We start from the raw sequence: 21,951 nt of genomic DNA, 5'->3' as shown, positions 1-21,951 counted from the left end.
CGAGGAAGAGCCCGACAATTAAAGGAAAAAAGAAAAAAAATGAATAATAAAAAAGTCTGTATACACACACACACACACACACACACACACACATGTCCCCGCATGCATATTATACTCAGTTGTTGGCTAAAGGGGATTTTAGCATCATCAAAATCTAATTTTTAATTATGTCTGTCTACATCTGGCATTCAGCTGGCCAGGAGGACTTGGAGGCCTCTGTGATGTTCAGCCCGCTGTACGCAGATCTGCGTCTTGCCGTTTCTGCCTGCAGAAAGGGGGGCATCCCCTGGTCTACCCTCAGCCAATCACTAAGCCTCCAATGGCAGAACGGGTGACGTCACACCTCATTCGGGTCAGTAACGGAGCTCACGCTGACCCAGGAAGGTGCCCGGCGACGACACACAGAGCGGCACAATGTGAGCACAGTGACCAGACAGACAGAGGAAAGCCCTCCGGATTCCGGCCAGGTGGGAGTACTACAGACGTACAGACAGACACATATACTAACATCAGGAAGATGGACAAATAAAACAGGGCATGGGGGGGGGGGGAGAGAGAAACACACTCACAGCAGAATGAAGAAAGAATAGTGCTAAGTGTGATACATGGCAGAAGGCAGGAAAGAAGGACAAGCTAGACCAAATCACTTAGTACACTGTAACCCCCACAGCCCAGGAATGGGCATCGCGGATCCCCGAGGATGGACGAATCCTCATAATCAGTACAGGTTCCTGTACAAGGAAAGACAGAAATAAGCAGAAACACGCATGCAATCAAACACACACACACACACACACACACATTCTACCATGATGTCAGTGATCCCTAAGGTCACCCAAGAAAAAGAAAAAAAAAAATCAAACTTGATAATCAAAACACTGATTAATTCAGAGTGTATAAGGGGGAAATCATGTATGAATAAATGAGAACTGTATACACTCAGATACGCACAGATGGCCAGCTGGTCCATGCAACAGCAAATGCGGCAGAAAATGAACGCTGACTGAATCCTGCACTTTCGGATGTATTATATATTTTTTTCGGATATTTTGTATCCGAAAGGAAGCAGCCTGAGCCGGAGAAGCCGGAAGAAACGCGGTCGGCAGGCCCAGCGTGTGGACAAGGACCTGCACCTGACAGGCCTGAGAGGATCTCCAAGGCCCCCTGTATACTGGAACGTCCACCAGGAGGACGGAGAGCGCGGAGCCCAGCCAAGCATAGCTCCCCATCTTTTTGTCTGGTTTTAATAGGACTGCAGGGCACCCAGACTGGAGAAGGAGCAGGCTGGGAGATAGGGGGTGTATATCATTCAGAGTTTTTAATGAGGGTGTAGGGCCAGCCAGATGCCTCCTGTCTGACAAACACGCACCGGGAAGGTGCAGATCGATGGCGTCGGGCAGCTTTGCAGAGCCTGGCATCGCCGTGTCCATACAGCCCTCATGATCAAAGATCAAGTTTGTTTCGAACTTCTCATTCATTTCTCTTTCGCAATTTCTACATCATCTAGCGCAAGAAATCTGAACCTGGGCAAATCAATAAAACTGCCTAAAACGGTTGTAGTAATGTAGATGACAACGAGATGAAGGTAAGTGTGACTGACAAGCAACACGGGGTCGTGAGATGGTTAAGGCCTGCATTCATTACAGTAGTTAAGTGAGACACGGGAAGCAGAGGAGCTATAGGGATACGTCGATCAGGAAGAGCAGGTAGTGAAGGGAGCCAGGGTGACCATGACGGGTAGAGAGAAAGACAAGTCAAGCCCGAGGAGGGGGGCGGCGCGGGCCGGGTCAGCACTGCTACCTCTGTGGATGAGCAGGATGTCATTCTCGTTGACGGGCCGGTGGACCATATCCGAATCGGGCTGCCCCGCCAGCAGGTGCTCGTAGAACCACTCGCATCTGTCCTTAAACGGCTGTGGGGAAATTGGCCGTGTGGCACCTCGTTAGCTCTTTAATTACACACCCCCCTCCCACCACGCAAGAACGGCGGTGCCACTTGGTATCATCCTCCCCCTTCGCGAAACTTTTAAGCAATAAAGGCTGCAGATACTCCAGCGGGTATTTAAAGAGGCTTGAAAGAGCCGAAATAACACGGCCTGGCCGGCGCACATACAGAGTACAATCTGCATAATATTTCAATGCCTTTGTTTCGCCAGCTGGAAGAGCCACTGCGGGGAGGAAATGACAGCCAAAGACAGGGAGACACATTACAGTGTAAAGGACTCCGCCTCCCCGGGGACCACGGGCACATTCAAAAGGAAAGCGGACGATAAAATCGCATTCGGCAGGTTAAAAATCTGTAATTAAAATTGTGCAGTGTTCTCATGAGGATCATAATCCAGGGGTAGCAGGCTTAGATTGGAACAGCAGGCAAATGAACACTAAAGTGTCTGAATAATAAACCAAAAAAGGCACTTAAAATTTATGAAGCTCTATAACAGGGTACAGGACAAGTGTTATCGCAAAGTCTTAATAGATACGGTTTAATGATTCAGCTCCGTAATGTGTGGAGATCCCGGCGCCGTTTGGTGCATAATCCCGGGGGTTTTCGACAAGTGTGGAATCGGGAAGTAATTTGAGCCAAACTGATCGAGAATCGCGTTGTGTGGAAGCCCGGTGAACGCCTGGGTACATTAGGCATGCTGCTGAGTGTGGAGTAATGCTGAGTAAATGGCGGAGTACTTTGTAATACTATGAAAAAAAGCCAAGTATTTCAAGTAATGCAAAGCGAAAGAGTGGGAAGCCATAACGAAATTTAAATAAGGCTGAGCGCATTGGGAAATATTAAAGTCCACCGAGAAATTTGCAGAACGCATACAGTAATAGAGAGTAAATGACCAAGCACATTGAGCGACAACGAGTGTAACGCAGAGACTGGCAGCAGAGCTGTTAATATAGGCTCACAGCTCGGGGCTGGATTTTAATTAATTTTGCCCTCCAACGGTTAGAGTCAAACACAAGCACACAGACCTGGCTGGTGATGTCAGGTCACGTGTGAGCACCTTTCATTGAATTGTCTTTTATTAAACTGCTGAAATAGCGTCATTATTTCATCATGAAGAGCAGCTATTTTTTCCCTAAATGTAGGATATTCCCAGCCATATTTGGCTAAGGATACAGGTTAGAAAAGACCCTGCAGAGTCACAAGTCCTCAGGAACTACATTAAATGGCTCCACGCTGTGTTAATAAAGCGCAGTGCCGCGGTCAGGCGGCCGCATTCGTCTGTAGCCGATGCTGAAGATCACAGAAAATGCGCCCGTCCGGATACCTGGGCTTTGATGATGTGCATGAAGCGGGACATGAGCTCCGGGCACTCCAGCAGAAAGTGGAAGTGGTCAAAGATGATAGTGGGGTTCCTGAGGGAGGAGGAAGGCAGGGAGACTCACTTTGCTTGTTGTACGACACAGCAGCACAATCGCACGCGAAGATTATGCTCGACTCTGACCTCGTGACGAAGCACTTGAGGACCTCGTCGTGTTTGCACACAAACTCGATGAAACGAGGCGATGTCATCCTGGGAAAAAAAGAGGGAGGAAAATAAACTAATTTTAAATAGGTTGTTTCAAGATCTATACACAGAAACAAATGAAAGTGCTAAATCTTCAGGTCAGCACTATAAAACTTAGAACTCGAACGAAACACTTGAATAAATAACGCTTTGGATGCTGCAAAATGGAAAGCAACATGTTATTGAGATGTGATCCGTAATATACCGTGACATTATTGCTGGGTGTGACACTCCGCTCACAGGTACACAGTGCAGAAAGACCCTGACCAACACAGGCCAAAAAGCAAAACTGGAAAATGGCTGACGACAAAAAAAAAAAAACAAAACCCCAGGCACATGGTCACACAGAACCAAGAAACAACAACTAGATGAAGGTAATCTGTGTGAAAACCTTCTTTCGTTGCCATAAGTATTGAAAATACCCTATGATTAGCTAAAATTTTATAGCTAACACATAGTGGCATTTTTTCCCCAAAGTAATTTACCGACTGAACGAATATCTGACTTGTTTTCTGAAAGAATAATTGAAAAGGTAAAGCCTATGTAGTTTTTCACCTTTTTCAGGAGATATAATTACGGTGTTTTGGCTGTTAATTAATAGGGAACTAAAAGAAAACGACATCTAAATTCACCCCACCGATAATCGAGACACAATTCAATGCTAATTAAGGCCTGGTTTAAGGATATAATTACATCTAATTAAAAAGCTCAGGGCTACAGAACTGACAGATACAAGCGGGATCACGGACCTCTATTATATAAGAGACTGCCTTATAGCTGAACTCTGAATGTTTACACACATGCACACAGCAAAAATACTAGAACATGGGAACACTGAGCCAAAGGTGGCTGTACATGTTTTGCCTGAAAAATAGCAAACAAAAAATATGGAGGGCAACACAGTCCAGGTTCTGTAATAGAAAAAAGCATCGTAATGCTTTTACACTTCAGACAGGCATTCCTTTATATAAGCTGATCAACTGATTTGCATTGATGGAGGGTATGCTTCTAATGGTCATGAGGTTCTTCAAAACCGGGGGGGGGGGGGGGGGTAATTAGGGAAATACCCTCACCCAACAGCACAATGACAAGTCCCGACTGACAAAATAGTCTCATATGGGATGGGGTCACCCCAGCCCCCACAGCTACGGATTTACAAAGCCAAACACAGACTTCCAGACACTGCAGGCACAAGGACCACTGCCTAACTCGCACTACTGACCACAAACGCAGCCAACTAATAAACACACAGGCTACATTTCTGTCCACGTTCTTAGTTAGGTTCTCACTGCAGAAAACTTGGCCATGAAAATTATTTTAATAAAAAATCAGTACCCAGTATGAACAGCAGCAGCATACTTAATAAAAAGTTAACAACCAGAAAATGAAAACATTAAAATAAAAGTATAATATTAAACTGTAGGATGTGCCTTTCTTGGATGAGAGTGTTAAAAGCTCATATATAAAAACTATATTAAGAATATAAGGAGATAATTGAAGGTGCATCTGCAGAGCTGAGCAGCTCGTACCCTTGGGGCATCTGGCAGGAGCAGCACATATAGAAGGCCTGGATGACAGCGCTCAGCCGGTTGGCTGTCATGGAGATGACGTCCTCGCCGTGGGCACACGACCCAGCTGCGGTCTCCATGACAACTTCAGGCAGGGGGGGGGCGGGCCCATCCCCGTCGCCGTCAGCCCCCGCGCCGGCGGCAGAGTCCACCTGGTGCTGTTTGAGCAGGAGCGAGGCGATGCCGGCCCCGGTACCTGGGTCGGCTCGGTTCTTCTCCAGCTCGGTGGAGATTAAGACGAGCCACTCGTCCAGGGAGTGCCAGAGAAGCTCCAGCGGCTGAAAGCAAGGCACAACGTCCATTCACATCTCACACCAAATACCGTTTTCCCCAACAAGGTCCTCGGGGATACAGAGATGGTCCACGTTTTTGCTCCCTCCCAGCTCCCAATACATGGACCATCTGTGGATCCATGAGGACCGGGTTAGAAAACACTGGCCTACATTGTTTACTTGTATATAACTGATGTCATTTCCTGTGCATCTCAGTTTTATATCTGTATCTTTACTGAAGCACTACATTTACATACTTTTACATAGTGTTCTGTCCTCTGATATTATTGTGCTATAAAACCGACAGCCTTTGCTTCGGATCAGTTATTCACACCCTGACTGACAAGTAAGTGCGCACACAGAATGTCCTTCACATTGCCCGATGACCTCATACGAAATAAACGGCCATAAAAGCCATACCATCACATGTACAATCCGGACTTTAAACCCAGGATGAAAAAAGCCCAATCAGGACTTTAGCTTCAGAGCATCGTTGGGAGCAGAAGGCCTTAAAGCATTTCAGGATTTATGATTACTGTGACCATCACGGGGAAAGAATGTGGGAAAGAAGACAAAAGCTGAAAGACGATCTACTACTGCCCTCTGCAGGAGATTATTATTCACTGCAGCAAGAAAATTGCCATTTATTTGATGTTTACCTGCAAAGTTAGGGGTCTCCAATCCTGGTCCATGAAAGTTTTTTTTTTTTTCCACATACAAACAAATAATCACAGCTTTATTTGTTTGAAATATTCAATAAAGAGGATTGGAGAAAATTACTCCCCAAGAATGGCTGATGGGAAACTGGTTTGGACTCTGATGAGGGCCGAGATTGGGAACCCCAGTTTGGTGCCCGTCACTGCCAAAGAAAGCTGCCAGAAGCAGAGAAAGGCAGAAGCTGGACGTGTAGCGCTTTGTGAGGCTGGCATGACACTTACTTCCTGCAGGGAATGTTTTGTAAGCTCACTGACTGCGATCTCCCTCCCCGGTGCGGGGTCCCTCCGTCTAACGCCCTGGCCTTGCCTGACCTTGAACACCTGACTTCGGGGCGTTTTGTTCCCATTGTAGCCCATGTCATTCCCGTTGTTTGGAGAGGATGGGCCCAGCCGAAACACGTGGCAGAATATCCGAACGATTCTCAGCAGACTCTTCATCTGGGCCTCGTAGTTGCTGGACAAACTGGAGAGGAAGAGGAGGTCAGCACTAGACAATGCGGATGTAACAGAAAGTCTGCACTGAACAATCGGTAAAGGGCGGTGATTTCCAACCCCGTCCTCGGGGACCCATAGACGGTCCACGCTTTTGTTCCGTCCGAGATAGTCCCCAAGAACCGGATTGGGAAGCACAAGTATAGGGGAACAGAGCCCGGAATGGACTAACTGGACAGCAGAAGGGAGACGCTTCTCGTTAATAACTGGCAACATGTAAACAAAGTAAAATTCTCATTTGAACAAAGTTAAGCCCTTAAGCAGAACAGCAAACAGGTTATAAAGACTAGTGTGCTGTATTTTACGGGCATTCAGTATTGCTCATTTCTGAACCACGGGCTCATGTTACCTCAGCAACTTGTGGCCATTGGTCGTGGCGACTTCAGCCAGACTTGTGAGGATCTTCTGATAGTTGGATTCACTTTGTTGGGAGATATGCTCCAGGACCTGCCGAAGCTGGACACAGACACACCGAAGTGAGGGGAGGCCTGGACACATCACACACACACACACACACACACACACACATGCATGGTCACACACAGATTTCAAGATGTTTAGTGAAGATCCCAACATGCACCCATACAAACTTAACATGCCAGTAGGAAGATTACAATACAGGCATACACAGTTTACACAGGTAAAATCATTACAACATTATATTTTTAAGCACAAATATACCAACACAAATGAAAAATTACATGTAATGGTTATGAAAACACGTACAAATGGTTATACCAATAACCCTAACCATCTGAGTACATGCCTACTGCTTAGTCATGCAAGCAACAGCAGATCAGACACACAGTAGCTACCATGTTCTCCTTGATATCATCGTTCTGTGTCATCTGGATAAGCATCTGGAACAGCCTTCCATGGTACTGGATCAGGACCTCAGAGGTCTCCCCGTACCCACCCTGGGCGGCAACGGACAAAGCACACATGATCCTCTGCTTCATCCAGTGTGTATAAACACAGTCACCTATGCACTGACGTTTGCAGTTCACCATCCACGTGCGTGAACATCGACGGGGCCGCCAAACCAGCCACTGCAATCTCCGTAACACACAAATGCCTCCTCACCTGCACACACAGGTCGAGAGGAGTGACCCCATTTTTGTCGGGAAGGTACTTGGCTCCCCTGGAGAGAAGGATCTGTGCAGTGTCCCTCTGGCCGTGACTGTGGGAAAAATCAGGACTTCCATGAGAGATGGTCGCGCGCTAGCTGGAATGGAGGGAACATTCCAGAATCCCGTAAGGACCCAGACATCCCCCCCCCATCCAACAGAGCTTAATGCCTTTTGCATGAAGGCTCTCTCACTATTCCTTTGGTGCCATCTAACATAGACCGTCTCTTCCTGTACCACTCTCTCTCAGGACTCTGGTCATTTGACCTGCTGGAAACAGAATGTCCCTTCTTGGAATGTACATTTCGTTAGTCTAATTTTTAGCTTTCATCAGAACTTTGGGGGGGGGGGGGGGGGTGGGCGGCATGGTGGTGCAGTGGTTAGCACTGTTGCCTCACACCTCTGGGACCCGGGTTCGAGTCTCTGCGTGGGTCACATGTGTGTGGAGTTTGCATGTTCTCCCCATGTCGTTGTGGGGTTTCCTCCAGGTACTCCGGTTTCCCCCCACAGTCCAAAAACATGCTGAGGCTAATTGGAGTTACTGAATTGCCCGTAGGTGTGAATGTGAGAGTGAATGGTGTGTGAGTGTACCCTGCGATGGGCTGGCCCCCTATCCTGGGTTGTTCCCTGCCTCGTGCCCATTGCTTCTGGGATAGGCTCCGGACCCCCTGCAACCCAGTAGGATAAGTGGTTTGGAAAATGGATGGATGGATGGATGGATGGATCAGAACTTTGATCAACTTGGGAGTTGAGGAGGAGGCAGAGAACTCCCTCGCATGAGCAATGAAAAGAAAGACCAAAAAGCTGAAGTTTAGCATAGATATACGAGTCCTATATAACATACCGTGACAATTGTAGAGCAACAGGAAATGCAGCCAAAGGGGAAATCCCAAGCATGAGTCAGCCTGTAGCGTGGAACATAATGCCTGGCAAAAAGCTAAGGTGGGAGCTGTTCATTACCACGAAAGCCACGCCCGATTAATCCCCCTTCGCTCCAACAAAGATGGATTTGGCCGTTATTCTTGCATTCCAATTGCCTTTCGCGAGAACATCTCCGAAATATCTCCCAGTGACAATGTAACGCATAAAATACAATATGACACGAAGTATTAATTAGGGAGCATTTTCAGTACGGCTGAAGAGCGGCAGGGAGCCGTGATGTTATTTGATCCGAGCACGTGTCTTGGGTGTACCCATCGATAACGAAGGCGTCCGTGCCACCACACCAGCAATTACCCACAAAGACGCGCTGCCCATTCCAGCGTGAATTGGTCATTGTTAACTGGGGACGGACCAAACAACCAAAACAAAAAAAAACAACCGAAACCCGCAGTGGCAACAGAGGTTTTGTTTATTTCGTCATTCTAAATTATTTGAAGTGCTAGACGAGGAATTCTTATTGTTCTATGCATAGTCTAATCACAGTTTTAATTTGGCTTTGCAGAATTCTGTGGCAAGGCGGGGGGGGGGGGGGGGCGGGGGGCAGACCCAGAAGAAAACTTTTTTCCCCCCATTATTATTTTCAAATGTCACGAAAATGTCAGAAACCTGCCAGAATGTTTTTGTGTTTCGGTGCGTTCAGTCACTCACTGTTTGTTCCCATAAACATCAATGCATTTTGCTTTTGTCAGAAAGCTTTTTTAACAGCCTAAATAAGATAAAGGAAAAGATTAAAAAGAACCTGAGAGTGTTTCGTATGTGACGACCTATAGCCACTTATGTGAAACACATTTTCATAAATTCTCTCTCTCTCTCAAGCAAAGCAATCCCAAGTAGACATGAGTCAACTAACACAATCCAGCTAAATACAGCGTCGCAAAAGTCACAAGAATGATAACTCTCAGTATAAAACATTTATTATTCACTGCCACCTTCACTTTTTGTCCTACTTGTATGTCATTGTGGGTCCTATGGCATGCATATCAAGACATTTTGAACAATTCAATGCTTCCAACTTTGTGGGAACAGTTTGGGGAAGGCCTCTTTCTGTTCCAGCATGACTGGGCCTGAGTGCACAAAGCAAGGCCCATTAGGACGTGGTTGGGTGAGTTTGGTGTGGAAGAACTTCACTGACCTGCACAGAGCCCTGACCACAACCCCATCAGACACCTTCGGGATGAACTACTATGGAGATTGTGAGCCAGGCCTTCATGCGTAACATCGCATGGATGAATGGGCAAAAAAATCCCACAGACAATCCAAAATTTAGTAGAAAGTGGCAGCCAACTCCATATTGATGCCTATGGATTTATGATGAATGACATGTCATACAAGTGCCTGTGGGTGCAGTCAGGTGTCCTAATACTTTTGTCCATATAGCGTGTGTAGATATATATGTATGCACATGTGTATTTGTATGGGTGTGTATGCATTTTATATGTAAGCACTGTTCACTAATCAAGCTATATAGGTTTATGATGAGGCATGCAAGCAATTCATTGTACTTCCACAAATGACAATGAGTCTTTGCATCCTAGAATGCCAAGGATAAGCACAGTTATGAGTCATTCTTAAAGGGATACCTGCAGGCGAAGTAGAGGGGTGTGGCACCGGAGACGTTTGGCCTGTTGATGTCCGCGCCACTGTCCAGCAGACAAAGCACCGTCTGAGGGTAGGACATCACACAAGTCAGCATGTGAAGACGCGTGACCGCACAGCGAGGCTCCTCAAAGGGACACCGGCTCAGAGGACCCGTCAGAGTAGGAGATGTCTCTCCGCAGAGCAGTGGAAGGGACCAGCTGATCCCACAGGCATCTTCTCGCCACTGCCAATCTCACTTCAGCTCGATCGCGTCGCAACATCGACACTAGGAGGTGCAGCTGCCTGTCCAGCACTCTACATTCTCCTCCATCCAGGAGTTTTCCTACCTTGCTAAAAACTAGCTCTTGGGTTTGTTTTGAAACAGCCTATTAAATCACATCCAAAAGAAAAAAAACAACCCTAGTTCAGCACTCATGACCTCTACCAGATATTCCTAATGGGGTTCTTGGGGTTAGATCTGTGCATGGAGGAGGAGCGGACACCGTCACAACCTAATCAGATGCATGTGCCCTCTACGGGTGAGAGAGCAGAATGCGGAGGGTGTAGGAATTGCTTAAACAGACAACTGAACTACACCCTGGCAGATGGGCAGCATGTGGTAGTACACAGAGGACGGGTGCTTGATAGAACATGATGAATAGAATATGATGTTGTTCGGCGCCTGCCAAAGGCCGAACGTCTCCTTCCCCCTGGCTGCCATCGCGGGCCCATAAGGCAGCGCCGCACGCCGGCTGCTCGCGTACCGTCTTGTGGCCGTTCTGGCAGGCCACGTGCAGGGCGGTCTGGCCCATGGCGTCCTCCACGTCCACGTTGGACACATGCTGGACCAGGTCGTGGAGCAGTTCCGTCCGGCCGTTGACCGCCAGCCAGTGGATCTGGGGAAGCGGAGGAAGCGGAGGAAAGGGGAGCGGGAGAGGGACGTCGCGGAAGAGGAAAAGCGAGAACCGTGTGAGTGGTTTCCATGGTAACCACATCTATTAATCCATTTACTTCTTTATCTCAATGAAGTCAACTATAAACCTCCAGGGTATTGTCTAGTTAATACTGAGAAGGCCTTAACACAAAATTATAATGCATTATTTCAGGACTTGATTGAGACTGAAAATACGCTGCAATTCTCATTATTACCATACCTGTCATAGAGACAGCATTATTATATAATTCATATTTGCTAAAATATAATAATACAATAAGGCATAATAGGCCCTGGTGTACCACACACAGCATAGAGATTCTGTTACATACTTCTAACGATATACCATGACCCCAACAGAGACTGCTTTTATAAAACAGTTGGCAATGTCATGCTTTCAGAAGACCCAGCAAACTAACATAAGTCCAAACCATATAAGTAATTACTGTTACATATAAAATACTTTATCAGTACTAGTTTACAAATAGACAGATGATTCAGATTTTAATAGCACAGTAATAAAAAAAATCTTTTTGGTTCTGAGCAATTAGATGGCAATGCGAAGTTCAGCAAGTCGACGGTGTTATTTGGAGACGATTCTTGTTTGTTCAGTTCACTGACAAGTAGTAACTGAAGTTTTGTCACATGCACACACACACAAAGACCCACATTCGGTCATTTCTGGGCTATGAAATGGAGGCAGCAGAGCACGGACGCAGTGGCACTAAATATGTAAATATGCTTGCATTTGTTTAAGCATAATGATATTGGCACCTCTCATAGAAGACAAAAAAAATTCTGGGACGGATGGTTATTATACATAAAGCCGAAACCTGTGACAGAACTGAATAATTTTGGAGAACCAGAGAGCGCCCCCCCCCCCCCCATCATCACACCATCTGAAAATTGAGTGCTTTTGAACAGACAGCATGTTGGGTCAGTTCCTTAAGCGATATGGTTAATATGATTTTGTTTTTTTGTTTTTTTTACATTTGCCATTTTAAATTGCATATTTGAATACTATAACATATGCAACATGTACGAACACCCTATTTTCTTCATGATTACGTGTAAATTTGTATTAGCGATATACGCAACGTTAGCCTGCTCATACAAGCTAGCTGTGATGCCCGGCTCGTCCGTTCCTCGTGTGTGCCACACCCCCTGATTACCCACGTGTGCTTTCCCGATCTTGCCCAGCTGTGTCCTATTATTTTCAACCAGTCCTGTCTTTTTAAGTCCACGTCTTGCCTGAAGCCTTTTTCTGTCATTGATGTCAGTTGCCGTCAAATGTTTCCCAATCCCCGTAACCCGAATAAACCCCTGTTTTCCCTGCTACTGCCTGATCGCCTGCTTCTCTGCCCATCGCCCTGTCCTTGCGCCTCACCCGTTATCGTCGATCATGACACTAGCAAACAGCCAAACAAATCTTATGTCATTTTATTAGCAGGCGTGTCACTGGTTTATTAGGTATGAGATGTACTCACAGGAAGCAAAAACACAAAAAGCAAATAGCATATTGCATGTAAAAGTACAATTATATTTCAGAAGAACCATAATTCTAGGTCAACCAGGTACAAAAAATATCCATCTATCCATCACTGTAACTGAATAATCCCAACTGGGGTCGCGGGGGGGGACTGGAGCCTATTCCGGGAACAAGGGGCGCAGGCGGGAACCAACCCTGGGCAGTCGCCAACACACCATAGGGCACGCGCGCGCACGCACGAACGCACGCACGCACAATTACAGGGCCATATTAGACTCGCCAATCAACCTGCCCTGCACGCTTTTGGACCGTGGGAGGAAACCGGAGTCCCTGGTCAAAAGGTCCTACGCCCATCCTGGGGACCAAACCCACAACCTTCTTGCTGTGATGCAGCAGCGCTAACCACTGCGCCACCGTGCCACCCACGGAACAAAATATATAAGCCTTATATTCCTTATGGTCTGAAAGATCTGAGATTAATCAAGTTAAGCTCAACACATTTGCTGGCAATAGAAGCACTGGGCTTTACACTCAGACTCCCAGCAGAACAATAGCTTTCACTGAGTGGTCAGTAAATTTGATCCACTCCTCATTAACATCAATTGTATTAGCACAGAGGCATGAAAAGAATTGTTCATTAAATTTAAATATATAATTTTCGCATCAGTTTTGGTAAATCCTGGAGCCTTGGTACACTAAAGCTCCCTAAATACACAGATGAGCCAAAACAAAATGACCACCCCCGTCCTGAATAGCATTGACCATCCTGTTAAAAACAGTGCATATTAACAGCTGGGATATATTAGATGGTAAGCCAAAACTGGGTACTCATAATCGGCATGTTAAATGCAAAAGACCTAAGTGACTTTGACAAGGGCCAAATCATTATGTCCAGACTGGGTCAGAGCATCTCTGAAACGGAATAGTTCGCAGGGTGTTCAGGGCCGGCCGCGGTGAGAACCTATTGAGGGGGGTTCAAGGAGGGAAGAACGAGGAACAGCCGACTGGCTGTTGAACGGCAATGACTCACCGATGTGACATGTGAATGAAGGTTGTCCCTTCTAGTCCACATCGATGGAAGGGTAAGAGTGATAGAAATGGCAGATGATTTTAATGATGGTCACAGGAGTAACGTGTCACGACACACAGAGCATATGGGGCTGGAGATGCGCACAGGTAGGTAGCAGATGGCATTGCCTTCATTCACACCCACATTGATGAGTCCCTCCCCAACACCCTGTCAGCAGTTCATGGATTTTCCCTCCTTCAACACTCTCAGTAGGTCCTCACCACAGCCAACCGTAAGCAACCCACAAGCCTTGCCATTTCGGAGAGGCTCTCACGTGGTCATCGGACCACGACCATTTCGTCTTTAGTCACTCGGAACTTTACCCCTGCCCAGTACTTCCTGCATTCGACACGACAAAGACTACGAGTACCCAGTATTAGCTTACTATCTAATATAAAGGATAAAGTAAGTTTTATCGTCATTCCAAAGCATGGTGGACAGGAAGGGAATGAAATTAGGCACTCAGGTCCCATGCAATAATAAGGGAGAAATTAAATTAAAAGCAATAACACAATGAATAAGATAAAAGTTAGATAAGATAGTGAGGGGTTACACCACTAAACAGCTGATTACTGACCCAGCACGGATAACCAAGAGCACTGAGAAAAGTAACCACGAAAGTAGGTTGTGTACTCACAGCTGTCAGCCCTTCGTTATTGCAGATGTTGACATCAGCATTGTACTCCAGCAGTCTCCCCATGCATTTCTTCTGGCTGCAGGAAAGAAGGAGGGGGATGCTGAACCACCTCCAATCACCACTCAACCAATGAGAAATCATATAGTCAACACCACGGCGACTGGACCCCATACCCGTTCCTGGCGGCCAGGTGCAGGGGAGTACACCCTGAGATATCCTGGTAGTTGGGATTGGCTCCTTTTTTCAGCAGCAACACTAGGCACTCCACCGAACCACAGCTGGCACAGGAGGCAAGGGGAAACCGGGAGGATTATGGGAAAGACCCTGCACAGCTCGGCAAGGACACGGATATAGGCGGCAACACACAGATCGGAGGTTACAGAAAATGACACGGGGACCACAAGTTCTATGGTAGCCTGCCCGGGCAGCAGAGGACAGTAGAAGGTTATAGAGGAAATGAAACGGGGACCACAAGTTCTATGGTAGACTGCCCGGGCAGCAGAGGACAGTAGAAGGTTATAGAGGAAATGACACGGGGACCACAAGTTCTATGGTAGACTGCCCGGGCAGCAGAGGACAGTAGAAGGTTATAGAGGAAATGACACGGGGACCACAAGTTCTATGGCAGACTGCCCGGGCAGCAGAGGACAGTGCAAGGTTATAGAGGAAATGACACGGGGACCACAAGTTCTATGGCAGACTGCCCGGGGAGCAGAGGACAGTGCAAGGTTATAGAGGAAATGACACGGGGACCACAAGTTCTATGGCAGACTGCCCGGGCAGCAGAGGACAGTACAAGGTTATAGAGGAAATGACACGGGGACCACAAGTTCTATGGCAGACTGCCCGGGCAGCAGAGGACAGTACAAGGTTATAGAGGAAATGACACGGGGACCACAAGTTCTATGGCAGACTGCCCGGGCAGCAGAGGACAGTAGAAGGTTATAGAGGAAATGACACGGGGACCACAAGTTCTATGGCAGACTGCCCGGGCAGCAGAGGACAGTAGAAGGCTTCATAGGAAATGGATATCTGAACAACAAGTTACAGTAGAAGACACCAGGAATCAGGCACATGTTCAGCATGGATAACAGGGTTTAGAGCAAATAACAGTGACCCAAAAAACATTCGGTGAAAAACAGTACAGGTGAGATAAGGTTAATAAAGGAAGTTAAAAAAGTTAGAGACTAATCCACCTAATATACAGACAAATAACTGGTGTTTGGTTTTTTTTTTTTTCTGTTTGCGTTTGATGTTACCAGATATTTGAGCCATAATCATTTATTCTCCCCGCGAAACGGAAGCCAAAGATTGATTTTCACATTAGCAACTCCTCCCACGGTTTGTCTGTCTCTGGTTAAAAAAAAAAAAAAAAAACCTTTGTTTTATTGGCCGCTTCTGGTGAGACGTTCTCTGCAAAAATCACAATTCAGTTAATCAAGGAGCAGTATTCTGTCATGCACCAGCTATACCTATCACTACTGCAAAGCACAGGTAGGCCAGGAATGAGCCGGATGACCAGCAGCGGAAAATCTCAGCAAACTGCTTGGCTCGTTAGGGTTCACCAATGTACTATAGACAATGGCAGGTCAGAAACTGTTGCTATAATAGCCTGTACTCTTCTGGGAAGGCTTTTCATTAGATGGTGGAACACTGCTAGTGGGATTTGCTGCCATTCAGGTTGGGTATTGAGGTCGGCTGATCAGCTCCCTTTCTGTGAGCTTGTGCGGCTGAACACTTGACATGCAGTTGACCAGGCCAGCATTTGGGTGACCTGACTTGTTGGAAAGATGGCATCCTAGGATGGTGTCTTCTTTGTGGCTGCCCACTCTGCTGTCAGTGATTATTCAGGAGACTGCATGGCTGTGTGCCAAGACACCTTTGTTAGGAATGGATGTGGCTAAACTAGCCAATTCCTCCAATTAGAAGTTATGTCCATATACTTTTGGTTATATAGTGCTATGTCATTTATGGAAATAAGGGCGCTACACAACCCCTAAAGAGAATGGAAGGCCACTGGTTACACTGGTTCAACTACAGGTTATCGGCTAAAATGACAGACATGCAAGTAAGCCGTCATATTGACAGCAGGCCTTCAAAATGCTTAAAGAAATCCTTTTCGGCAATATCTTACCGATTCGCTGTTGTAAAAGCAATATTATACATACAGGAGTTTTTTGCTTTTTTAGAAAAAAATTGACATGACAGATACGCAAGTATGCATCTGCAATATAAACATTAAAATGCACAATAATTTCTTATCAAAATAGCAATAATGCCTAATTATTTTATGTGAATTGTAACCTATACACTGCAAACGTCTAGCAGTTACATCAATCCTTGTCTATAGAATACCGAATGTTTCATCAAGGTAACTATCGCTGCTATCCCTTGGATTGGAGAAATCATCCAAGTGCTCAGGAATGAACGAAGCAGTGAATTAGAAATAGAAGCCTTTAATTGTCGTCATACCACGTTGTACAACGAAATTGCAAATGCCGAAGGCGTCACAAATGCAGACTCCTTACTTTGCAGCGATGTGAAGCAAGCTCCTCTTCACTCGCCCAAAGGCGTAGTTGACATCAAACTTTGAGTTCATAAGTAATTCCGAGACTGACCTGAAAGTGCATGAAAAAAGCAATACGCTCCCATCAATTATGGTTTGTTCAACTCCAGCTGTGGTACAGATGAGTCTCAAGTTCACTCCTTAATACTACCAATCCAAATGACTTGGCCAAATCTACACGTTCCTTAAGGATTACAAACAATAACTAATGGTGATTAGTCATTATCAAGTGTCAAAAGGTGTCCATTCAGTCAAAACCAAATCAAACTGTACACGGATACATTAATTCCTTGGCCGCACAAAAGCAAACACTTTTCTTAATTGTAATCAATTGGTATCTCCTGAATCCCAAAGACGACGGTAATTATGGGTAATCTAAAACACACCAGGCAGCAGGTTCTCCAGAGGCAGGGCTAGTGAGCTGCACTCAACTCGAAAAAACCCAGTTTTCCATAAACTGCTACTGCCTTGACAGTCAAACTGATTCATATTAGCTTTGTCAATGTGTCAATGTAGGGAACTGTACTCATCAAACACATTATTAGGAATGGAACAAAATTATTTATAGCTTCTTTGAGCAAAAAATAAAAATCAGTCTGGTGCTAATTTTGGAAAATGTGTCACGAATAAAACAGAGTCAGATGTTGAAGGATCGTGATGCTACAAAGTGTCAATCTCTAAAACACACAGCCTCACAAAACATTCTCAATTAAAAGCAAAATGGCAGAACACAATATTACATCAAAGAGCCGCAAGATGAATCGGTTCATCATTTTGACGACATGATCATCAGTGCATGTTGCCTTCCTGTGATAAAAGTGGATCTTCTAAAATGATGTCAGATAAACAAGGTAAGGTGTAAAAAAAAAAGATTTAAAAAAAATCAAGAACGTTATAAAAAGTGAAGTAATGACACAATGACTTCCATGTTACAGCACTAATAATCGAGAACCTACCTATGCTGGTCAGCCATCACCATGGGCATTAAAGTATACACAGCTGTTTCATTGTCTGCAGAAAAAAGAAACAAGATTACAAGTTCATTCCGATAAATGACACCCAGTTGCCTGACAGGTTTTTCTCCACGGCAAAGTATCTCAGGGATGTACTTTTAAACTCCGTGACAAGAGAAAGCAAGCGAAAGGTCACGCTTACAACTGCAGAAAGCCTAAGATAAGACTCAAACTGATCTACTTATTTCATTAACTTCACAAAAAGTTCCCATGACAGAATAAGGAAAAGCATTTCTAAAAATAATCCATTCTCTCTCTCGGCTTAATCGCTTCCAGCCCACTCAGATTTGGCATCCATGCAGATCTCCGCCACCCACGAGGATCGCCCACTTAGTGTCTGCGGCTGACAGAAGTCCTCATAAGTCTGTTCGTGTTACAGCAGCTGGGGGGGGGGGGGGCGCTCCACGTCCCCAGGCTCAGTGGGGGCCATTGATCTCAGCCAGGGACCACCAACCCCCCGGCTCGGGTGTGACACTTAGCCCTCGTTTCCGAGTCCCTCTCGCTAAGCCCAAGACCACGTCAACACGACCAGATGAGACACAGAACCGGCTGTCGATCAAAACACCCCAAAAGCGTTTTACCTGCACCTACTGTCAGAGACACGTTTAAGGGTGAGACGTTACATCATCAAACATAGATGTGCAGAGAAGTCTTTACGAGATTTTTAAAAAATGTCTGTATAGTGATCGAACATGCAAAACAATGCTTTACATTATATGAAATGATACTCATTATAAATCTATAACTTTCTTTTTAAGTGGTCAATAAAATGAAAAAAAAAAACAGCAATATGGCTACTATTATAACCACCTATGGGGCAGAAAAGCATCTGTTACAGCTAAGGGTTCTTTAAAGCATTTATAATTACCATCATCGTGATGATAAGTTTCAGTCGTGATCAGCATCACTGTTTTGTTTCAGGGTGAGTTTTTAACCCCCTAATTGAGATTCCTCTCCTGTTCTGGAAGACGACGCATGTTCCCTTAAGAAAAGCGAGTATTATACGTACTCACATTATAATTCTACAGTCGTATTACATTTCATAATCATTTGAATTTCTTCTGTAAGTATGAACTTAACATAAATTATCATTGGATAAACTGAATTTAAGGTATTTTCATAATGCTTTAACTTTCACTTACTACTTTTTAATTTCTCACGTGTCCTAGGGAGTGGAGATTATAAGAGGAACTTTACCCAGAAAGGGAAATATATTTAAGAGATAATTAGTAGTACTGGGAAATCATTATTATGTTTCATTTTTACACAACATCACATATTTCTAGCAAATGTCACAACCAAGAATTTTTACACCAACAAATTTCACTGACTGTTCATTCACAAATACTTCCACTAAACTAATTCAAGGAATTAGTCACCCACGACACACTGAAAACAGGGCAGGACAATTCCTGGGCGGGACAGTAGTCTGGGAGAAATTATGATTTGTTTGCAGATATTTGCAAAATGGTAGGTAAAAGTCAAAATCGTTTCTTACATAGTGAAAAGATACCTGCTTTGCAGTACAATTCTGATCATGTTCCATACGAAAAACAGAAAAAATTCAAACTTTCATATACTTACTCATGGATAAGCGCAATATTCAACTATGTTAAATATGACGAACAACATTAAATTATCAAAAGGTGTTCTTTTATCAGATGAAACATTTTTATTTATGCAAAAATATGAAAAATGTGGAAATAACAAACAGTCTGCTTTAAGTCTATGTTTGTGAGGGAAATTCATGAGGTTAAATTGCGAAGATGAACCAGCAGTAATTAGATTAGCCAGGAAATTGAGTTAAAATAAAATGCAGCATAGTCTTCTTAGACAGTTACTGCCTTCAGCATGAAACCGGCCCTTCTGAAAGGGAAGGTATGTGATTGCAGAAGTACTGGTTAAATGTGTCACACCGTCAGAGTGCTTTGAAATGCATTGTTCAAAACAAAAAGCATTATTTAGGAAGCACAAACAAACCTAGAACAGCAACACAGCTCTGGTAGATGTTTCCATGACCTTTGGTCAGAAATTACAAAATCAATGGTACAATGTTACCTAAGTTGGGGTGTTACAGCAATCTTGAACATTTGGGCTCACTGTCCACACCTTCTTCCCAATCACTAAAGAATGTGACCCAATTACAACCTAAACCAAACAAGTCTGTGCACTCCCCCAGTGGACCTCCAGTGGTATTCAAGACAGTACAGTGTGTACTGGAAAAACTGCCTGAGATTGAATATTTTAGCCAAAGAAACTTCATTCTTTATATATGTACTATAAAAATCCAGGCCAAAGACATCTAAAGGGAAAACGTCACTATGAACTTGAACCATCTGAAACATTTAGTCCTATAAAAGCACATTCAACTCCCATGCCCTCAACTCACAGGCCACTAGTACTTAAAGAGATACTCCTTAGATAGTACTGTGTATATACTGAAAATCAATAAACCAAAGGTTATTTCTCAGTTAAGGGAACAACCATTGGATTGAACAAATTACCTCAATTCTTTAATTTGGCTAATTCCCCCTTTTCCACCAAGTTATAAAGTTATGATCAGTCTATAGCAGGGCTGTGCAGTCCCACTCTTGGAGACCCACCACCCTGCTTAGATTCAGCCCTAATTTAATTAACACACCTGATTTACAGATAACCAGGTCCTTCAGCAGCTGTGTTATCACAGCTGGCTCGTACTGATATACTACTGAATAATCTGTATCAGCAGCCCTGATATACTGAGAAATGGCAAACAGGAAATGATACACACTTGAGAACCATCCCACTACATCAGCCGAAAATGAAGATGACGACCGTGATTTAAATTCTATATATAGCACCAAGTGTACCCTACCTTCGAAGAGGACTTATTCGCTTTTCCTAAACTGGCAAAGGACTACAGCCTTTAATGTGCTCCAGTCATCGCGTAGCACGATAATACACAGTTCTTACACTTGCACTAAATTAGGAAAGCACTTCTAATGACAAGTTAAATGACAGAATATTGCAAAAAAAAGTAATGAGTCACATACAGCCCCAAAGTAACATAAGGTAAACGTGTAGCATTATTCTCACAACTATTATCGGCGTCTATGTGCATTTAGTCTCCTCGTATCTATAGCGAATATGAATTCTTATAATAAGCGGGTTTCCAGTGCATGAATAAGGCGTTTTGTGTTAAGTTAGCAACCGCAGCCGCGTCAGCTTGTAAACTTCCAGCCAAGTTGGAGCTGCTGGTGTAACAGCCCGTATTTGCCCCTGAGAAGCTGCTTTGTGGATGTGCTGCGGGCGCTTTGCCGTGTGCCATTACCCTCCGGCAGCTCCACGGTCCGGGCGCGGCGGAGCGAGCGCGTCAGCCGGCTGAGCTGCACGTTCAACTGCTCCATCGCTCGCTCCATCATATGCGCGATGTCTGCCGCAGGAAGCCGGCTAATAAGCTAGCGCACGCTTATTCCTCCCGTATGGCGCCGCCTTCGATCTCGGCCTCATCCATCTAGCTCCGCGTCCGCGGTCGCGTATTTGATCACACCGGCTGCCTACTGTCCGGCGCTGCTTCTTTCAGCATTGTTTCCTTCTGTTTGATTTCCTTGTGTTTGATTCCCTTTCTTCCTGGTTTGGCAGCGTCGAGGCGCATTGCACTCTGGGTACTGTCGTTTTCATTCGCGTACGCGCCCCGTCATGTCTATTGCTTGACTTTATTCTTCAGAGTACACACATTTAGGTGCATTGCTAAAATATGTGAAACGGTAACTAATTGGGTTAGGGTTAGGGTTAGGGTTATCTACCCATACGAAGAAAATGTATAGAAGCTTCAGTATGCAAACAAAAAGATTTTTGTTTATATATTTATATATATAAAACTTGTGGGCGTTTTGTGTAGGTGAAGAGGTGAATTATTTAATTCTCAGGAATAAATACATCTTGTTTTTAAGGATATTTTGAGGATAACGTGGATGCATGGTTTATGGGAATACAAGCCTCGAAACCGCTAATTATAACGTAAATTGCTAGAAGAAAATGTATTGACTGTGCTTGATTTT

At 44.8% G+C, this 21,951-nt stretch overlaps 1 protein-coding gene and 1 long non-coding RNA gene across 4 annotated transcripts in view; one reads left to right on the top strand and one right to left on the bottom strand.

Moving 5' to 3' along the window:
* Positions 1-21,544, bottom strand: part of hace1 (HECT domain and ankyrin repeat containing E3 ubiquitin protein ligase 1) — a 31,256-nt gene extending 9,712 nt beyond the window's left edge. For 2 of the 3 annotated variants that reach the window (XR_007399979.1, XM_049027149.1), the window contains exons 1-15: positions 21,222-21,544; positions 17,855-17,909; positions 16,861-16,950; positions 14,506-14,610; positions 14,333-14,408; positions 10,968-11,099; positions 10,206-10,288; positions 7,640-7,736; positions 7,372-7,473; positions 6,906-7,012; positions 6,287-6,527; positions 5,038-5,354; positions 3,446-3,514; positions 3,269-3,356; positions 1,801-1,912 (exon numbers count right to left, since the gene is read on the bottom strand). Coding sequence is in view for 2 of the 3 variants with exons in the window: in XM_049027149.1 (XP_048883106.1) it covers positions 1,801-1,912; positions 3,269-3,356; positions 3,446-3,514; positions 5,038-5,354; positions 6,287-6,527; positions 6,906-7,012; positions 7,372-7,473; positions 7,640-7,736; positions 10,206-10,288; positions 10,968-11,099; positions 14,333-14,408; positions 14,506-14,610; positions 16,861-16,950; positions 17,855-17,909; positions 21,222-21,312 (1,765 nt within the window). In the remaining variant the exon portion in view is untranslated. The remainder of the gene's footprint in view (positions 1-1,800; positions 1,913-3,268; positions 3,357-3,445; positions 3,515-5,037; positions 5,355-6,286; positions 6,528-6,905; positions 7,013-7,371; positions 7,474-7,639; positions 7,737-10,205; positions 10,289-10,967; positions 11,100-14,332; positions 14,409-14,505; positions 14,611-16,860; positions 16,951-17,854; positions 17,910-21,221) is intronic. The other variant, XM_049027150.1, reaches the window with a different exon arrangement.
* Positions 14,618-15,127, top strand: LOC125749677 (uncharacterized). Its single transcript, XR_007399981.1, has 3 exons — positions 14,618-14,776; positions 14,848-14,918; positions 14,990-15,127. It is a non-coding gene; the product is annotated as an uncharacterized LOC125749677 (long non-coding RNA).
* Positions 21,545-21,951: the final 407 nt, after the last annotated feature.

This window comes from Brienomyrus brachyistius, chromosome 9, assembly GCF_023856365.1.
Source record: "Brienomyrus brachyistius isolate T26 chromosome 9, BBRACH_0.4, whole genome shotgun sequence".
NCBI classification, from domain to species: domain Eukaryota; kingdom Metazoa; phylum Chordata; class Actinopteri; order Osteoglossiformes; family Mormyridae; genus Brienomyrus; species Brienomyrus brachyistius.
This window is presented reverse-complemented; position numbering and strand designations above follow the sequence as displayed.